Genomic DNA, 17,779 nt, shown 5'->3' on the forward strand with positions numbered 1-17,779 from the left:
AGTGGGTGTCAGTTTATAATGTTTTGTTCTGCTTTTGTTTGTTTACATGAAAATGCCTTGAGATTGGAGGCAAGCAGATAACTGAAAACAAATGACTCAGAAGCCTTGAACAACAGAGCTATGAGGTAAGTTGAATAACCTGGGTCTTTTTACTCATGGTAATTATTCCAAAGTAGGTGGACAGGATGGCACAGTGGTTAGCACTGCTGCCTCACATCATCAGGTACCCAGGTTCAATTCAGACCTTGAGTGACTGCCTGTGTGGAATTTGTAATTCTCCCCGTGTGTGCGTGGGTTTCCTCTGGGCGCTCCAGTTTCCTCCCACAGGCCAAAGATGTGCAGGTTAGGTGGATTGGTCATGCTAAATATTTTAACATGACAATCAGAGAACATGGGTCCAGCTACAACAAGAGAACGTGCACACGTTAGGTTTAAGTGCTAATGAAGGAGGTGGTAAACCTGTAGAAGATACCTATCCACTGAGGCAGTTGTGTAGAAAAAGGATGAATTGGACAATTATTTGAGGATTGGAGACTGATTGTCATTCAAGTGGTGCAATGGTTACTTGCTCTAACAGGAGATGGCATCAACTGCAAAAGGAAGGTATTTGTTGACTTTACCTCTTTTGCTTCCACACTGATGCAGCAGAAGTCCCTGGGCTGGTTGAGGTAGCACACAGAAGTATCATTCACAAGATAAACTTGAAACAAAATATCAAATAAAAGGGAGCATGAATTTTCAAAATGGAACATTCATCATCACTCTTATATTTAAAGTTATGTGACACAGATTGAGATTGAATTGCCAAAAAACTGTACTCATTGATATCAATTGCAAATTGATGTTAAATATGTAGCCTGTGTTGCGACACACTGGGCTAGGGCACGGTCAATTCTAGCCCCACTCGACCTACAGCAATGCAATTGAATCAACCAATAATTCTTGGCAAAATACATACATTGTTGGGTCCTTGGCTGCCCAATAATTACAATCACCAGGTTTGCAAATTTAAACACAATACTTTTTATTTATAACAAGGGATATAATGAAATATGCAGCAAATATAATTGGTTAACTATTATCCAATCCCCCACTTTAACTTGCTTCCCACTCACACAAAAGACAGACAAACACAGGGGTGTAAAAAAGAGTAAAAAGGAAAACAAAAGTCCAGAGGCGGGTCGGAGAATCGCCGGGAGCTGGCGTGAATCCCGCCCCCGCCGGTTGCCGAATTCTCCGGCACTGGATATTCGGCGGGGGCGGGGATCGCGCCAGTCGGCGGGCCCCCCCCCGGCGATTCTCCGACCCGCAATGGGCTTAAGTCCCGCTGCTGGAATGCCTGTCCCGGCGGCGAGGATCAAACCACCTCTCTTCCCGGCAGGACTAGGCAGCGCGGGCAAGCTCCGGGGTGATCTGGCCCCGGGGGGGGGGGGGTGCCCACGGTGGCCTGGCCCGCGATCAGGGCCCACCGATCCGCGAGCGGGCCTGTGCCGTGGGGGCACTCTTTTCCCTCCGCCTCGGCCACAGTCTTCACCATGGGCGATGCGGAAGAGACACCCCACCCTGCGCAGAACTCCACCGCCCGCGAAGTCCTTTTGGCCCCGGCTGTTGTGGCGCCAAAGGCCTTTCCCACCGGCTGGCAGCGTGGCAACCACTCCGGCGCGGGGCTAGCCCCTCAAGGGGAGGGCTTGGCCCCTAAAGGTACGGAGGAATCCGCACCTTTGGGGCGGCCCGCACCGGAGTGGTTCACGCCACTCCATCCCGCCGGGACCCCCTACCCTGTCGGGTAGGGGAGAATGCCGCAACGTAGAATGGTTTCCCTCTAGATTCATTCATTCGTTGTCCCTGTGCTTCCAAGAGTTAAACACTACTTTGCTCAGGTCTCTGGAAATCATCACACTCAGGCAGGATCCAATCACCACCTGGTATCGGGCAGGATTGGCCTTTGGGCCAATTCATTGGCCACCAGCTAATCAATTGAACTGAATCCCACCCCATCTCTTGGGTGCCGAGAAGCCTGCGTTTTGCTGTCCAAAGCCAGCAGCACCACATTCTGGAATTCCTCATTCTCTCTGCTGCTGAACTTAAAGATGCATGTCCATTAAGCAGCTATGGATCAAAAATGATAACAGCAAAAATAAAGAAAGGAGAAATAAGGGAATCAACAGGAAGGACCTTTACACCTGCATATTTAGCATCTGAATTAACCACTTATTATTTGTATAAAGATGGTCCACTACTTAGATCCATTTCAAGTCCATGTGATTCTTTAACTGTCGAGTTCTATCCTATCATACTGCACAGAAATCCATTTCGCTCATTGTGCCTCTTCCAGCTCTCTGAAAGAGCTGTCCAACTGCCCATGCCCTGCAATTTGTTCCTCTCCCAAGCATTCATCCAATTCACTTTTGAAAGTTACTCTTGAATCTGCTTCCCTTTGAAGCAGTGCATTCCATTTCATAAAATTTATTGCATTAAAAACCTTTATCCTCATAATACCTCTGGTGTTCTTTTGCCAATTCCCTTGATGGTGACTGTTCGTGGATACTCTTATCAAAACCCTTCATGAGTTTGAATACCGCTATTATCTCTGCCCTTAAGTTTTAATTGTGTTAACAAGCCTATTTTATCAAATGCTTTTTGAAAGGTCATAGCTTTTGAAAGGTCATGGCTAGGTCATAGAAGGCAGAGAGTAGCAATGGAAGGATGCTTTTCTAATTGGAGGGCTGTGACCAGTGGTGTTCCACAGGGATCAGTGCTGGGACCTTTGCTGTTTGTAGTATATATAAATGATTTGGAGGAAAATGTAACTGGTCTGATTAGTAAGTTTGCAGACGACACAAAGGTTGGTGGAATTGCGGATAGCGATGAGGACTGTCAGAGGATACAGCAGGATTTAGATTGTCTGGAGACTTGGGCGGAGAGATGGCAGATGGAGTTTAATCCGGACAAATGTGAGGTAACGCATTTTGGAAGGTCTAATGCAGGTAGGGAATATACAGTGAATGGTAGAACCCTCAAGAGTATTGAAAGTCAAAAGAGATCTAGGAGTACAGGTCCACAGGTCACTGAAAGGGGCAACACAGGTGGAGAAGGTAGTCAAGAAGGCATACGGCATGCTTGCCTTCATTGGCCGGGGCATTGAGTATAGGAATTGGCAAGTCATGTTGCAGCTGTATAGAACCTTAGTTAGGCCACACTTGGAGTATAGTGTTCAATTCTGGTCGCAACACTACCAGATGGATGTGGAGGCTTTAAAGAGGGTGCAGAAGAGATTTACCAGAATGTTGCATGGTATGGAGGGCATTAGCTATGAAGAGCGGTTGAATAAACTCGGTTTGTTCTCACTGGAACGAAGGAGGTTGAGGGGCGACCTGATAGAGGTCTACAAAATTATGAGGGGCATAGACAGAGGCTTTTCCTTGGGGAAGAGGGGTCAATTACTGGGGGGCATAGGTTTAAGGTGAGAGGGGCAAGGTTTAGAGTAGATGTACGAGGCAAGCTTTTTTACGCAGCGGGTAGTGGGTGCCTGGAACTCGCTACCGGAGGAGGTGGTGGAAGCAGGGACGATAGCGACATTTAAGGGGCATCTTGACAAATACATGAATAGGATGGGAATAGAGGGATACGGACCCAGGAAGTGTAGAAGATTGTAGTTTAGTCGGGCAGCATGGTCGGCACGGGCTTGGAGGGCCGAAGGGCCTGTTCCTGTGCTGTACATTTCTTTGTTCTTTGAAAGTCTACATGTAACATTCCGGCACAGTCCTCATCAATCCACTTTGTTCCTTCAACAATTAACTCCATAAAGTAAGTTAAATGTGATTTGATATTCATCATAACTTGCTGGATGAAAAAATATTCTCCCCCGGGTCACTGTCCGTGTGGAGTTTGCACATTCTCCCCGAGTCTGTGGGTCTCACCTCCACAACCCAAACTCCACAACCCAAAGATGTGCAGGGTAGGTGGACTGGCTATGCTATATTGCCCCTTAAGCGGAAAAAAATAATTGGACACTCTAAATTTTTTTTAAAGTTTTTTTTTAATAAAAGATAAATATTCTCATCTCCACCTTTTGCCAATTATCTTAAATCAGTTCCCTCTGGTTACCATCCCAACTGCCAGTCTTCGTTTCAATTTTTTCAAAACTACTCAATTTAGAACATATTCATCCACTCTACTGGCATCTCTCATTATGCAGTCTGAAGCTGAGTGTGAGCGAATGTCACTCAGCATTCCACTCCTCTGTATCTGCCATCAAAACAGAATAGAAAAGGAACTGCAAAATTACTACACTAGCCGAGGACAGTGCAACAACATGTAAAAGAGATCTGACTGGGTGCCAGGATGGGAATCCAAGGCAATGTGTCTACAAGTACAGAGGGCTTGGATTTTCCTCAGGTTAATTCTTGAGAAAGGCTTTGGGTAAACATTTAGAACTCCTTTAGAATGTTTCAAAAAACATCAAAGAGACTCTACAAGTTACCCTAATTGATCCTGGAAAACACCAGCTCACCAAATTTAGTGGCCATCTGATGGTACTATTACCATCAGAAGCAGGGAGGCCACCTTAAGTCAAGAAACTAGGAGCTCAGGGACAGCAGAGAAAAGAAGCCTCTCATCTCCACTCAGCAATGACTTGGTCAGACTGTCAAATCTTCAGTAGAGTTCACATATGACATACTCAGAATGAGACCAAATCCTGTGAAATAGATTGTGCCAAGACAAATTGGTGTTAGGATGACACCAACCAGAACTTGCAGACAAACATGGGAGCATTTCAGAAAGCAAGTTAGTAAACTTCAAGAAAAACCCCTTGTATGTTGGGCCCATGGAATAGCCTGTACATAGGAATAACAATAATAAGTGTTACAAGGGACGGTATCTAAAGGACTGGAGCAGATTGAGATCTATGATTCAATGAGATCAACCACCAGACCTGATCTCCCATAACATGATTGCTCAGAACAACTGCTGATCTTTGGATGACCTGAAACCATGGAAGTAATTGAAGGAATTTCTTCAACACCTTTTCTTGAATCTTAATTTTTCAAGTGATATTATTCTGCTGTTTTAGAGAACTATTAGGGGTAGCCGGACCTTACCAAGCTCAATGCCACTTCCCAGCTGTTGGTGCACTTCCACAGTTTTTATTGTCTTGTCGTACAGCTGCCTCTTACTGTGATCTTTCACCATGCACCACACACAGTGCAATGGTTTCTCAATCAGGCCAACACCCATAAAACCATGTTTGGTTGGGGAGGTGTACTTCTTATAGAACATTAAGATTCCTTTTTCTGTGCAATGGTATCTAATGAACACAAGAAGCATTGAAATTACACATCATTCATATGGGAATCAGAATAAAGCAAAAGCCATTTTTTCTGTCATTGTGTAGAGTTCACACAAATCGAGCCAGTACTGAGGGAGTGCAGCACTGTTGGACATGGTGTAAACTGCTTGCACTCTCAGGTGGATGTAAACAGTCCCGTGGCACTATTTTGAAGAAGAACGGGAGTATGCTCTCCAGTGCCCTGGCTAATATTTATCCCTCAACCAAAATAAAAAAGACAGATTATCTATTATTATCACACAGCTGTCTGTGGGAAGTTGTGTGCAACTTGACTGCCATGTTACAACAGTGACTGCAGTTCAAAGTACTACAGGAGATCTTGAGGTTGTGAAACGTATGATAGAAATGCAATTATAATATAACAATGATCTTTATTATTGTCACAAGTAGGCTTACATTAACATTGCAATGAAGTTACTGTGAAAAGCCCCTAGTCACCACACGACGGCACCTGTTCGGGTACAGAGGGGGAATTCTGAATGTCCAAATTACCTAACAAGCCTGTCTTTCGGGACTTGTGGGAGGAAACTGGAGCACCCGGAGAAAACCAATGCAGACTCCGTACAGACAGTGACTGAAGTGGGAATTGAACCCGGGTCACTGGCGCTGTGAAGCAACAGTGCTAACCACTGTGCAGAGGTAATACAACCTTGGCTGACAAAATAAGTTAAAGATTGCATTAGATCAAAGGAAATGGTTTATAAAGTTATCAGAAGAAGTGACAAGCCCGAGGATTGGGAGTAATTTAGAATCCAGCAAAGGACTTGAAGCAATTTAAGGACTGAAAGGGTAAACTTCTTGGGTGGGATTCGCTGACCCCCCGCCGGGTCGGAGAATCCCCGGGGGGGGCGGGGGGAATCCCGCCCTGACACCGGCTGCCGTATTGCCGTATTCTCCGGTTTTTGGGCGGGGGCGGTGTTCACGCCACAGCGGTCGGGGGCCATTGGCAGCGCCCCCCCCCGGCATTTCTCCGGGCCCCGATGGCCAGTCCCGCTGGCGTGGATTAGACATCATCCCACACGGCGGGACCTGGCAGGTAAGTCGGTTGGGGCCTGGCCTGCGATCAGAGCCCACCGACCTGCGGGTGGACCATGCGTGGGATCACGCCGGCCCTTTGGCGCATGCGCGGACTTGCGCAGTCTCTTCGGCGCGGCACCAACCCCTCGGGCGTCCTCCTAGCCCCCGGAAGTGCGGAGAATTCCGCTACTTCCGGTCGGCCTGACGCCGGAGTGGTTCGCGCCGTTTATGACGCTGCTGTCGGGCGATCCCGCTGATTGCGGAGAATCCCGCTTTTTATGTCTGTTTTACTTGTCAGAATGATTGCACTTACCTCCATCCAGCTGCTGATTTGCCATTAAGAAGGTTTCTGAGATTGTTAACAGATGCCACCATGATCTAAAAAGAGAAGAGATTTTAATAATGTATTTCGTGAGCAATATAAATAAACAATAGACGCCGAGATAGGAAATGTTGGCTCTTGATAGCTGAGGGATTCCAAATCTCTGATCTCTATCTCTCACAACAAAGGCAGCAGGCCCATGGGGTCACCACCATCACACAGGTTCCTCTCCAAGTCACAGCCGAGGGCATCTAGGGATGGGTAATAAATTTCAGCCATGGTTGTGAAGCTATTGACTAAATAATGAGTAGCAAGAAACAGCATACAACAATATGGTAAAGTTTGATCCTTGGTTTGAGCAGAATTGGTTCATCTTGACTTCCGGTGGCGGCTATGAGGGAGTAAGTCACACACTGGGTGGCTCCCACTCTGGCCGGGCTTTTGGACCTTTTTCCCCCAAGTTTTTCGTGGCTTTGAGTTTTGGTGTTAAAAGTGCGGACACTTAGGCACTGGATCCACACAGTGGTGCATGGAAGGGAGAACCCCAAGGGACCGTAAAGGAAGAAATAGAAAGATAAGCAAGAGCTGGTTAGAAGTGGCTGCTGAAGACAACATTGCTGATGTTCGGACCCCTGCTGCGACGGCCCAGCCATCGACGGAGGAGCTGATGCAGGTCATCCAGGAGGGCTTTGCCAGACAGAAACGAGATTGGCTCGACCCAATAAAGGAGTCGATCGATCCGCTGGAACGCAGGCTGGATGCCCAGGATCGGACGATCCAGAAGTTGGAGAAAGTGCTGGCGGACCAGGAGGAGCACCAAACGGTGGTGGAGCTGGAGGTGGGGATGCTGAAGGATCAGCAGAAAGGGCTGTTAGAAAAAGGTGGAAGATCTGGAGAACAGAACGCGCCGGCAGAACTTAAGAATTGTCGGTCTCCCTGAGGGGGCTGATGCGGGTGCTTTTGTGGTAAATATGTTCCAGAAGCTTCTGGGGGAGGGGGCTTTACCCCGACCGTTGGAGGTGGACAGGGCGATGGCGAGGAAGCCACGGCCGGGGGACCCCCCAAGGGCGATGGTGGTTTGCTTCCACAGATTTTTAGATAAAAGAGTGTGTCCTCCAGTGGGCCAAACGTACCAGGAGATGCAAGTGGGACAATAGCATATTGCGCATCTATCAGGACCTGAGTGTGGAGGTGGCCAGGAGGAGGGCAGGCTTCAGGCAAGTGAAGGAGATCCTGTTTAAGAAGGTGGTGAAATTCAGGCTCCTCTATCCGGCGCGTCTTTGGGTCACACATGAGGACCAGCACCATTACTTCGAGTCGCCCGAAGAGGCGATGGACTTTGCCAAGAAGAAGGGACTGGCGTAGAACTGAGAACATTGTGGACTTTCTCTTTTCATGAATTATGTATATATGGTTTGATTGTTGCCTTTTTTCTGTTTTTGAAGTTTGGGTGAAGATGGGGGAGTAAACGTTATTCGTTTTTTGTTGGGTTTTTCGGTGTTTTGATGGGGGTGGTTGGTGGGGGCTTTGTATTACTTTAATTTGCACTATTGAGGGGGTTACTTGTGGGGTCTCTGTCTGTTTTGGGCTGTTTCCTATGGTAATTAGGAGATTGTTCGGTTTTGGTTTGATGAGGAAAGTGGTTTTGATGGGGGGTGGGGGGGAGTAGGGAACAATAGATGGGAGACTTTTTGGCGCCGGAGGCGAGGGTACCGGGCTAGCTGGGTAAGCTAGTCTACTGAAGCATAGTGGGGGGGGGGTGTATTGGTTCAATACAGGGCAGGGCTTGTGCTATAGGATGATGTTGCTGGGGGGGGGGGGGGGGGGGAGTTTGCTGACAAGGGAGGGACCTAGGTTCGGGGACAGAGAGGAGGTTGGGGGTGGGGGCTACCTGGAGGCGGGCAGATGGAGGCGCGGCACATGGGCGGGGGGCAGGCCTAGGAAGGGGGATTGGCTGATCAGCTGGGGGGGGGGGGGGGCGGTGCCCCCTAACCAGGCTGATCACCTGGAATGTTAGAGGGTTGAATGGGCCTGTCAAGAGGGCCCGTGTGTTCGCACACCTGAGGGCTCCGAAGGCGGACATGGTGATGTTGCAAGAGACACACCCGAATGTAGCGGGTCAAGTTAGGCTGAGGAAGGGCTGGGTCAGTCAGGTCTTCCATTCAGGAAGGATACCGAGACGAGAGGGGTGGCGATTTTAATTAATAAGCGGGTGCAATTCCAGGCGGGTAGTATAGTCTCGGACGGGGGGGGGGGGGCCCCTATGTCATGGTGAGCGGTAGGGTGGAGGGGAGGTATTGTGGTATTGGTTAGCATGTACGCGCCAAACTGGGACGATGTAGAATTCATAAAGAGGGTACTGGGGAAGATACCTGACCTGGACTCGCACAAGTTGGTGATGGGAGGGGATTTTAATACGGCCATCGACCTCGGCCTGGACCGGTCGTGCTCGAAAACGGGGAGGGTGCCAGCAATGGCAAAGGAGCTGATAGGGCTCATGGAGCAGATAGGAGGGGTCGACCCATGGAGGTTTAGGCAGCCGACGGGGAGGGAGTTTTCTTTCTATTCGCATGTACATAAGGTTTACTCCCGGATTGATTTTTTCATTTTGAGGAGGGATCTGCTGGCGGGGGTGGTGGACACGGGGTACTCGGCCATCACTATTTCGGATCATGCCCCACACTGGGTGGAACTGCAGTTTAGTGAGGAGAGCTTCCAGCGCCCGCAGTGGCGATTGGACTTGGGCTTGTTGGCGGACGAGGCGGTGTGCGAGAGGGTGAGGAAGTGCATGCAGAACTACCTGCAGGTCAACGACAAGGGGGAAGTCTCAGCAGCGGTGGTCTGGGAGGCGCTGAAGGCAGTGGTGACGGGGAGCTGATCTCAATCCGAGCTCATAGGGACAGGACAGATAGGGCAGAGACGGACCGACTGATCAAGGAGATCTTACGGATAGATAGGAGCTATGCGGTGACCCCGGGGGTGGAACTGTTAAGGGAATGCCGGAGGCTGCAGGCTGAGTTTGGGGTGCTGTCCACGGGCAAGGCAGTGAAGCAGCTGAGAAAGGCGAGGGGGACGTTGTATGAACATGGGGAGAAGGCCTGCAGAATGCTGGCACAACAGTTGAGAAAGAGGGAGGCAGCCAGGGGAACTGATAAGGTGGTCAACGGAGATGGGAACCTGGTAGGGGATTCAGCTGGGCTAAACAGGGCGTTCAGGGACTTTTACAGCGGACTCTATCGCTCGGAACCCCCCACACGTCCTGAGGAGATGAGACGCTTTCTGGATGGGCTGACTTTCCCAAGGGTGGACAGGAAGCTGGTGGACGTGCTGGGGGCTCCGATTAGGGCCGAAGAAATATCTGAGGGCTTGAAGGCAATGCAGTCGGGTAAATCTCCGGGGCCGGACGGGTTCCCAGTGCAATTTTACAAGAAATTGTCCGGGATATTAGGGCAGTTGCTGGTCAAGGTTCTTAACGAGGCGAGGGATAGAGGGGTGCTGCCCCCGACGATGTCACAGGCCACCATTTCGTTAATATTGAAGCGGGACAAGAACCCGGAGCTGTGTGGGTCCCATAGGCCGATCTCGTTGCTTAATGTGGACGCTAAGCTGCTGGCCAAAGTGTTGCCCTCCAGGATTGAAGATTGGGTGCCGGAGGTGATTATGGAGGACCAAACCGGATTTGTCAAGGGTAGGCAGTTCGTGGCCAATATAAGAAGGCTGCTTAATGTGATTATGATACCCCCGGAGAGGAGGGAAGTTGAAGTAGTTGTGGCCATGGATGCGGAGAAGGCGTTCAACCGGGTAGAGTGGGACTATCTATGGGAGGTGCTGGGATGGTTTGGGTTTGGTAGGGGCTTTATCGACTGGGTCAGGTTGTTGTACCAGGTCCCGGAGGCTTGTGTAAGGACGAACAGGACGACCTCGGACTATTTTAGGCTGCATCGAGGGACAAGACAGGGATGTCCCCTTTCCCCACTGCTGCTTGCGTTAGCCATAGAGCCGCTGGAAATTGCTCTGAGAGCTTCAAGGGGTTGGAAAGGGTTGGTTGGGGGGGGGGGAGTGGAGCATAGGGTATCGCTGTAAGCGGATGACCTACTCTTCTATGTAGCAGATCCAGGGGCAGGGATGGGGGAGATTATGGCGATTCTGGGGGAATTTGGCCGGTTTTCAGGATACAAACTGAATATGATGAAGTGAGATGTTTGTAGTCCAGGCAAGAGGTCAGGAGGGTCGGCTGGGGGAGTTACCGTTCAGGTTGGTGGGGGACAATTTTAGATATCTGAGGATACAAGTGGCGTGCGACTGGGGCCGGTTACACAAGTTGAACTTGTCCCGGATGGTTGAGCAGATGAGGAGCGAGTTTCGGAGATGGGATGCGCTTCCGCTGTCACTGGCGGGGAGGGCGCAGACAGTTAAGATGACGGTATTGCCGAGATTTTTATTTGTGTTCCAATGCCTCCCGTTTTTCAACCCGCGGTCCTTTTTTAAGAGGATCAACAAAATCATTTTGGGCTTTGTTTGGGCGGATAAGTCCCCACAGGTGAAAAAGGTGATGCTCGAGAGGAATCGGGGGGGGGCTTGCCCTGCCAAATTTTAGTAATTATTACTGGGCAGCCAATATTGCTATGATAAGGAAGTGGGTAGTGGGAACGGGGGCGGTTTTGGAGCAGATGGAGGCAGTTTCATGCAGGGGCACCAGCTTGGGGGCGCTGATAACGGCACCTTTGCCGTTCCCACCGGCGAGATATTCCACCAGTCCTGTAGTGGTGGCGGCCCCGAGGACCTGGGATCCGTGGAGGAGGTACGTTGGAGCAGTGGGTGCATCAGTTTGGTCCCCAATATATGTGACAATCATCGGTTCACCCCGGGGAGCTTAGATGGGGGATTTGGGGTATGGCAAAGGGGTGGGATTGAGACGATGAGGGACCTGTTTCTGGAAGGGAGCTTCCCCAGCTTGAGGGCGCTGGAGGAGAAGTTCGGGCTGGCAGCAGGGAATGATTTCAGATAGTTACAGGTGCGGGACTTTCTGCGCAGGCAGGTATCATCCTTCCCACTACTGCCACTAGGAGGGATTCAAGGTAGGGTAGTGTCTAGGGGCTGGGTGGGGGAGGGGAGCATCTGGGACATCTACAAAGAATTAATGGGGCCTAAGAGACACATTTAGAGGAGCTGAAGCGTAAGTGGGAGGAGGAACTGTGGGGGTGAGATGGAGGACGGCCTATGGGCGGAGGTGTTGAGCAGGGTCAACGCGACCGCTACATGCGCAAGGCTTAGCTTGAAGGTGGTGCACCGGGCGCACATGACAGTGGCCCGGAGGAGCAGATTTTTTGGGGTGGAAGACAAGTGTGTCAGATGTGCGGGTAGACCAGCGAACCATGTCCACATGTTCTGGGCATGCCCAAAACTTAGGGGTTACTGGCAGGGGTTTGCGGATGCCATGTCCAGAGTATTGAAGACAAGGGTAGAAAGGAGTTCAGGGGTGGCAATTTTTGGGGTGTTGGAAGACCCGGGTGTCCAGGAGGAGAAAGAGGCAGATGTTCTGGCCTTTGCCTCCTTGGTAGCCCGGCGACGGATATTACTGGAATGGAGGGATTCTAGGCCTCCGAAGCCGGACGCCTGGTTAACCGACATGGCGAGCTTTCTCGGCCTGGAAAAGATCAAGTGGGTCGGTGTCAGGATTCACGCGGAGGTGGCAACCATTCATTGACTTCTTTGCAAAGAATTAATCATCAGCAGGGAGGGGGGTTAGGGTAGCATAGAGTAGCAGGTTAAATAGGCGGGCCTTGGAGGGACGGATGTCGGCGGCTGCATTATGACTATTGTTCTTTAGAACATAGAACATTACAGCGCAGTACAGGCCCTTCGGCCCTCGATGTTGCGCCGACCTGTGAAACCACTCTAAAGCCCATCTACACTATTCCCTTATCGTCCATATGTCTATCCAATGACCATTTGAATGCCCTTAGTGTTGGCGAGTCCACTACTGTTCCAGGCAGGGCATTCCACGCCCTTACTACTCTCTGAGTAAAGAACCTACCTCTGACATCTGTCCTATATCTATCTCCCCTCAATTTAAAGCTATGTCCCCTCGTGCTAGACATCACCATCCGAGGAAAAAGGCTCTCACTGTCCACCCTATCCAATCTTCTGATCATCTTGTATGCCTCAATTAAGTCACCTCTTAACCGTCTTCTCTCTAACGAAAACAGCCTTTGTACTCTATTTTTTATACTGTGCTTCTTTGTAATGCCAAAAATACCTCATTAAAATTGTTTGTTAAATAAAAAGAATTGGTTCATCCTGGTTGGGAGGAGTTCTGTTACTACTGGATTTAGAGGGATTGTGTGACTGTTGACTGGGGGTGGTGGTGGTGGTGGGGGGGGGGGGGGGGGGGATTCTACAGGCATTATCTCAAGACAAACCAGGCTTGGCTATGATCCTCCAAAGGTTAAACAGCCTGTTGAAACTCGCTGGCTAAGATCACATCAAGAACGGGCCACTCGAAAGAAAGATTGATGGGCTGTCAGCACTCCCATCATAAGGGGGAGACATGGTGCAGTGGTTAGCACTGCTGCCTCATGGCACCGAGGACCTGGGCTTGATCCCGACCCCAGGTCACTGTCCGAGTGGAGTTTGCACATTCTCCCCACGTCTGCATGGGTCTCACCACCACAACCCAAAGATGTGCAGGGTAGGTGGATTGACCACGCTAAATTGCCCCTTCATTGAAATAAAAATGAATTGGATACTCTAAATTTATTTTAAAAGACCATTCCCATCATAGGTGGTAGAGACAGCCTGTAATCCGGTCAAACATATACTGTCATCAACATTATCAGAAACCTGGGAAAACTTACCTCTGCTTTCACAGATGCTATAGTGTGAGTTGCCAAATCCTGGTATTTTTTCAGACAGCTGAAATTTCCTGTGCGATTGCTGCCTTTTTCCCTGTTCCCTGGAATTAATCCAATTGGTGGACAGGAAGCTGCTGCAAGAATATTAAATATACAATGCTCTTTATTGCTCTTATTGAAACTTGTTCAGCACTCCATATATCCAATGGCAATTTCATTGGTCTTCTTAACCTTTTGCTTTGCCAGATGCCATAACCTTTACAAAACCATATGATCTCCAAGGAGTATTGAAGCAAGAGGAGATCCTTGGAGTTTTAGTGGAAAAGTCAGTAAAGCCATTAGTACTATACCCCCAGATTTAAAAAAAAGCGAATGGTGAGATGCTCAGCAAGATGAGACCACAAAAGACTGTAAAACTGTATGTGGCCTTGCTGAGACCACCAGTGTGTGCAGTTTGGATGTCTATTTCAGAAAGATTGTTCAGCTATTGGAGTAAGCACAGAGATGAATATTCGGTTTTCGGAGTAAATACAAAGAAAAACATTGTTATCGGAGTGGATGCAAAGAAGAATATTCAATTATCAGAGTGGGTACAGAGAAGGATTATTCAGCTATGAGGGTGTTGAGTTATGACTTTATTTGGCCAGCAGCACGGTTCAATTCCCGCACCGGCCTCCCCGAACAGGCGCCGGAATGTGGCGACTAGGGGCTTTTCACAGTAACTTCATTTAAAGCCTACTTGTGACAATAAGCGATTTTCATTTCATTCATTTGGCATGTGTGCTTTTTTAAGACCACACAAATTATTTTCAACAGGAATCCATCAGTTTGAACTAGTCAATTGCTCTGCAAGATTTAGTTAAAAGAGCTGGGGGCCAAAGCTACAAAGACACAACTGCCTTTGGTGCAACAATGATAATCAGTGATGGGGAAGAGGCCGGAATTGGAAGAGTGTAGATATCGTGGAGGGTTTGGGGACTGGAGGAGATAGGAAGGCCATGAAAGGATGAGATTTGGGTGTTGCTGGACCAGGAGCCGATGTAAGTCAGCAAGCATGTGCTGGGTGAATGGAAGTTGGTGCAAGATGGATGCAGGCAGCACAGTTTTGGATGATGTTCAGTATTACTCACCATGGAAACTTTGGATGATTTCAGCTGCTGGACGTTCTGTTACATTAACCTGCAAACTTCGATATGCTGTGCGCCCTCTATTGGGTATCGTGGCATCAGTGCTGCTTTTGTTCTAACATTAGAAGAAGACAGTGAAATAATGAGGAGCTGAAATTTCTTGCTTTATAAATCACAGTTCAGATACTGAAAAAGAAAACCCAGCAGAAATCAGAAGCAAAAACGTCCTCACAGCAATAAAGCTTCATTCACTACTCTTCTGCTTGAGGAATTCTACGGGCTATTTTTATTTTTTGTATTTACAGGCAGTGGGAGAAACATCTAGCCCATTATACTTTTTTATACAGAAGCTTAAAATTAACTAATAGGGCAGATGCCGTTTCACGATCTATAAGACACAAGTCAGCAGTGTGACGCAATACCCAAAGATTAGCATCATTCAGGACAAATTAGTCAGCTTAATTGGCAACCTATCCACCACCTTTAAAACATTCACTCTCACCAGCGAATGGTGGCAGCAATGAGTACCAAACCCAGAACCTTTGCCACTTAGAAGAACAAGGGCAGCAGACAGATGGGACCATCAGCCCCTACCAAGTTGCCTTCAAGTCACACACCACTCTGACTTCGAATATATCGTAGTTCCTTCACTAACACAAAGTCAAAATCCTGGAACTTCCTAACAGCACTGTGGGTGCACCTACACCGCATGGACTGCAGCAGTTCAGGAAGGTGGCTCGCCATCATCTTCTCAAGTGCAATTCGGGATAGACAACTGCCCTTGTCAGCCCAAACAATATTTAAAAACAAAGTTGACCTGGGACAAATTGTTACAACAAACCAGTTATCATTTCTAGACTTAAAATACTGCGAGCGCTGGAATCCAAAACAATAATAGAAAATGCTGGAAAAATTCAGCAGGTCTGGCAACATCTTTAGCTCTGAAGACGTCATACAGACTCAAGACGTCATACAGACTCAAAACGTCAACTCTGTTTCTCTCCACAGATTTGGCCAGACCGGCTGAGACTTTACAGCATTTTCTGTTTTTGTACCGTTCGAGGCTCTGTTCCCCACCTAACTGCTCTAATTTTGAAGAGGCCTGCAAACCAAAAAGATGTGCTTTGAAAAAGATTGAAGCAATAAAAGCTGCTTGTTATTATTTTCTGAAACAGGACACTGTGCTGCTTTAGGTAACTGAAATTCTGTTTCTACCTCAATACAATTCGTTTCTGTTCTGCCAACAATCATAGGAGTGCATTTTTTTTTTAGAATATTTCTCTTTATTTCAGCGCTGTCTGATTGCATCATTATATTGTTAAGAAACTAAAATATTTACCTTTAGTTTGTAGGCCGGGATTCTACAGGCCTCTTGCACAAGCACTGGCTGGGAAATGGCCGCACCTGCGCAGTTTTTTTGTCTTCTTCAGGCCAGGGACTGGGCCCTGCATATTTGCGCAGAAGAAAATAAATAGAATGGTGCAAAAAGGCAGATCAGATGACCTGAAGGGAACGGCATTGTAAGAGTGTGTCCCAGGAAGCAAGACATCGGAAGGGGACAGGAAGAAAGGTCCCAAACAAGGGAGGGGACAGGTCGCGGTCCCAAAAATTGATCCCAATTAAGGGATGAAAACAGGAAATCGGAATAGATTTCCTGAAGTGAAGTTAAAGAAAAGAGCAGAATAAAAGATTCCAAATTCAAGAAAGAACTGCAGGGAGCAGACTTTGAGTGAAGTGGTCACAAGAGGAGCCCTGAACCTCTCAGAAAACAACTGGAGGTTGTTATATCTGTGCTGCAGGCCATTTGTCCCTTTGCAGCAGCAGTGTTCTGATTGGCGGGCCAAATATCTGACATTGTGAATGGAAGATGAGCTTGAGTATACTCCGAAATCCAGAGGAAAAGAATCTCGGAACGGGAGATTGAAACCTTGCGAGGTGAGTCATTATTGAAGGCATACAGGATCACAGAAGAATACAGTGCAGAAGAGGCCCTTCGGCCCATCGAGTCCACCAACGCATGAAAAACACCTGACCTACCATCTAGTCCCATTTGCCAGAACTTGGCCCATAGCCTTGTATGTTCAGACGTGCCAACTGCTCATCCAGGTACTTTTTAAAGGATGTGAATGTACTGCCTCTACCACCCTCCCAGGCAGTACATTCCAGACCGTCGCCATTCACTGGGTAAAAAGGTTTTTCCTCAAATCCCCCCTAAACCTCCTGCCTCTCACCTTGAACTTGTGTACCCTCGTAAATGACCCTTCAACTAAGGGGAACAGCTGAGTGGGAGCGACTTTTGAAAAGAATTCCAAGGCGAGATCTTCAAATGTGGAGATTGGAAACCCTCATGAGGAAGACAAGGTTTCAGTAAGATTGGTTGCTCACAATGAGCCTGGGTGGATTATCGAGAAATCCATGGAATCTGTTTTTGTCGCATCTGTCAACTATTGTGTAGTGTGGTGTGTCCGACCACAGATTGCCTGTTAATTCAGATATATTCTAACATTCAGGGTAATTATGAGTTCCAAGATAGATATTATAAATTATTCTATCATTCTGAACTTGCATAGTAAAGTACATTATTGTTTGTTACAAATCTGTGGAACCTTGTGGCTTTATTCACTGAATCCGCATCTTGACTCTCTTTGAAGAAAAATGTTATTGGTCCCTAACCGGATCTCCCCTCACATCCTGGGATTTGGCCAAGGATTTTGTCAATAAACCATCTTGTACACAGAGTAAAAAGCTGCCTTGTAGATTAACTGATTCTTGACTATTCAGATGTAAAAATGATCACCATCTATTATATAGCTTTTTGACTTTTTTTGAGAAAAAAAACATATACATAAATCTGATATTTCTAATGTCAGCTGTATTTTACACAGTGGATTGTCATCTTGCTGAGGTGGAAAGGTTTGAGCATTCTGTTGATCTTGAGAGTGATGCCGTCGGGAGTTTGAAATCCTGGCAGGGTCACCCATGACAGTAAAGTTGGTGGGGAGGAGGAACCAGACAATCCGATCCCTCCCTCCATCAAAATCAATGGAGAAACCGTCCCACAAGTGAAACATTTACCCTATCTGGGGGGTGCACATACAGTGCAGAAGGA

The 17,779-nt window shown here is 48.1% G+C and overlaps 1 protein-coding gene across 1 annotated transcript in view; it reads right to left on the bottom strand.

The window, feature by feature from the left end:
• The window catches only part of stard9 (StAR-related lipid transfer (START) domain containing 9), a 388,283-nt gene that overhangs the window by 4,090 nt on the left and 366,414 nt on the right, over positions 1-17,779 (bottom strand). Inside the window, exons 28-32 of the mRNA XM_072487657.1 lie at positions 14,674-14,785; positions 13,547-13,677; positions 6,681-6,745; positions 5,103-5,308; positions 621-700 (exon numbers count right to left, since the gene is read on the bottom strand). Of these exons, the coding sequence (XP_072343758.1) occupies positions 621-700; positions 5,103-5,308; positions 6,681-6,745; positions 13,547-13,677; positions 14,674-14,785 (594 nt within the window). The remainder of the gene's footprint in view (positions 1-620; positions 701-5,102; positions 5,309-6,680; positions 6,746-13,546; positions 13,678-14,673; positions 14,786-17,779) is intronic.

Source organism: Scyliorhinus torazame, chromosome 2, assembly GCF_047496885.1.
Source record: "Scyliorhinus torazame isolate Kashiwa2021f chromosome 2, sScyTor2.1, whole genome shotgun sequence".
Classification (NCBI taxonomy): Eukaryota; Metazoa; Chordata; class Chondrichthyes; order Carcharhiniformes; family Scyliorhinidae; genus Scyliorhinus; species Scyliorhinus torazame.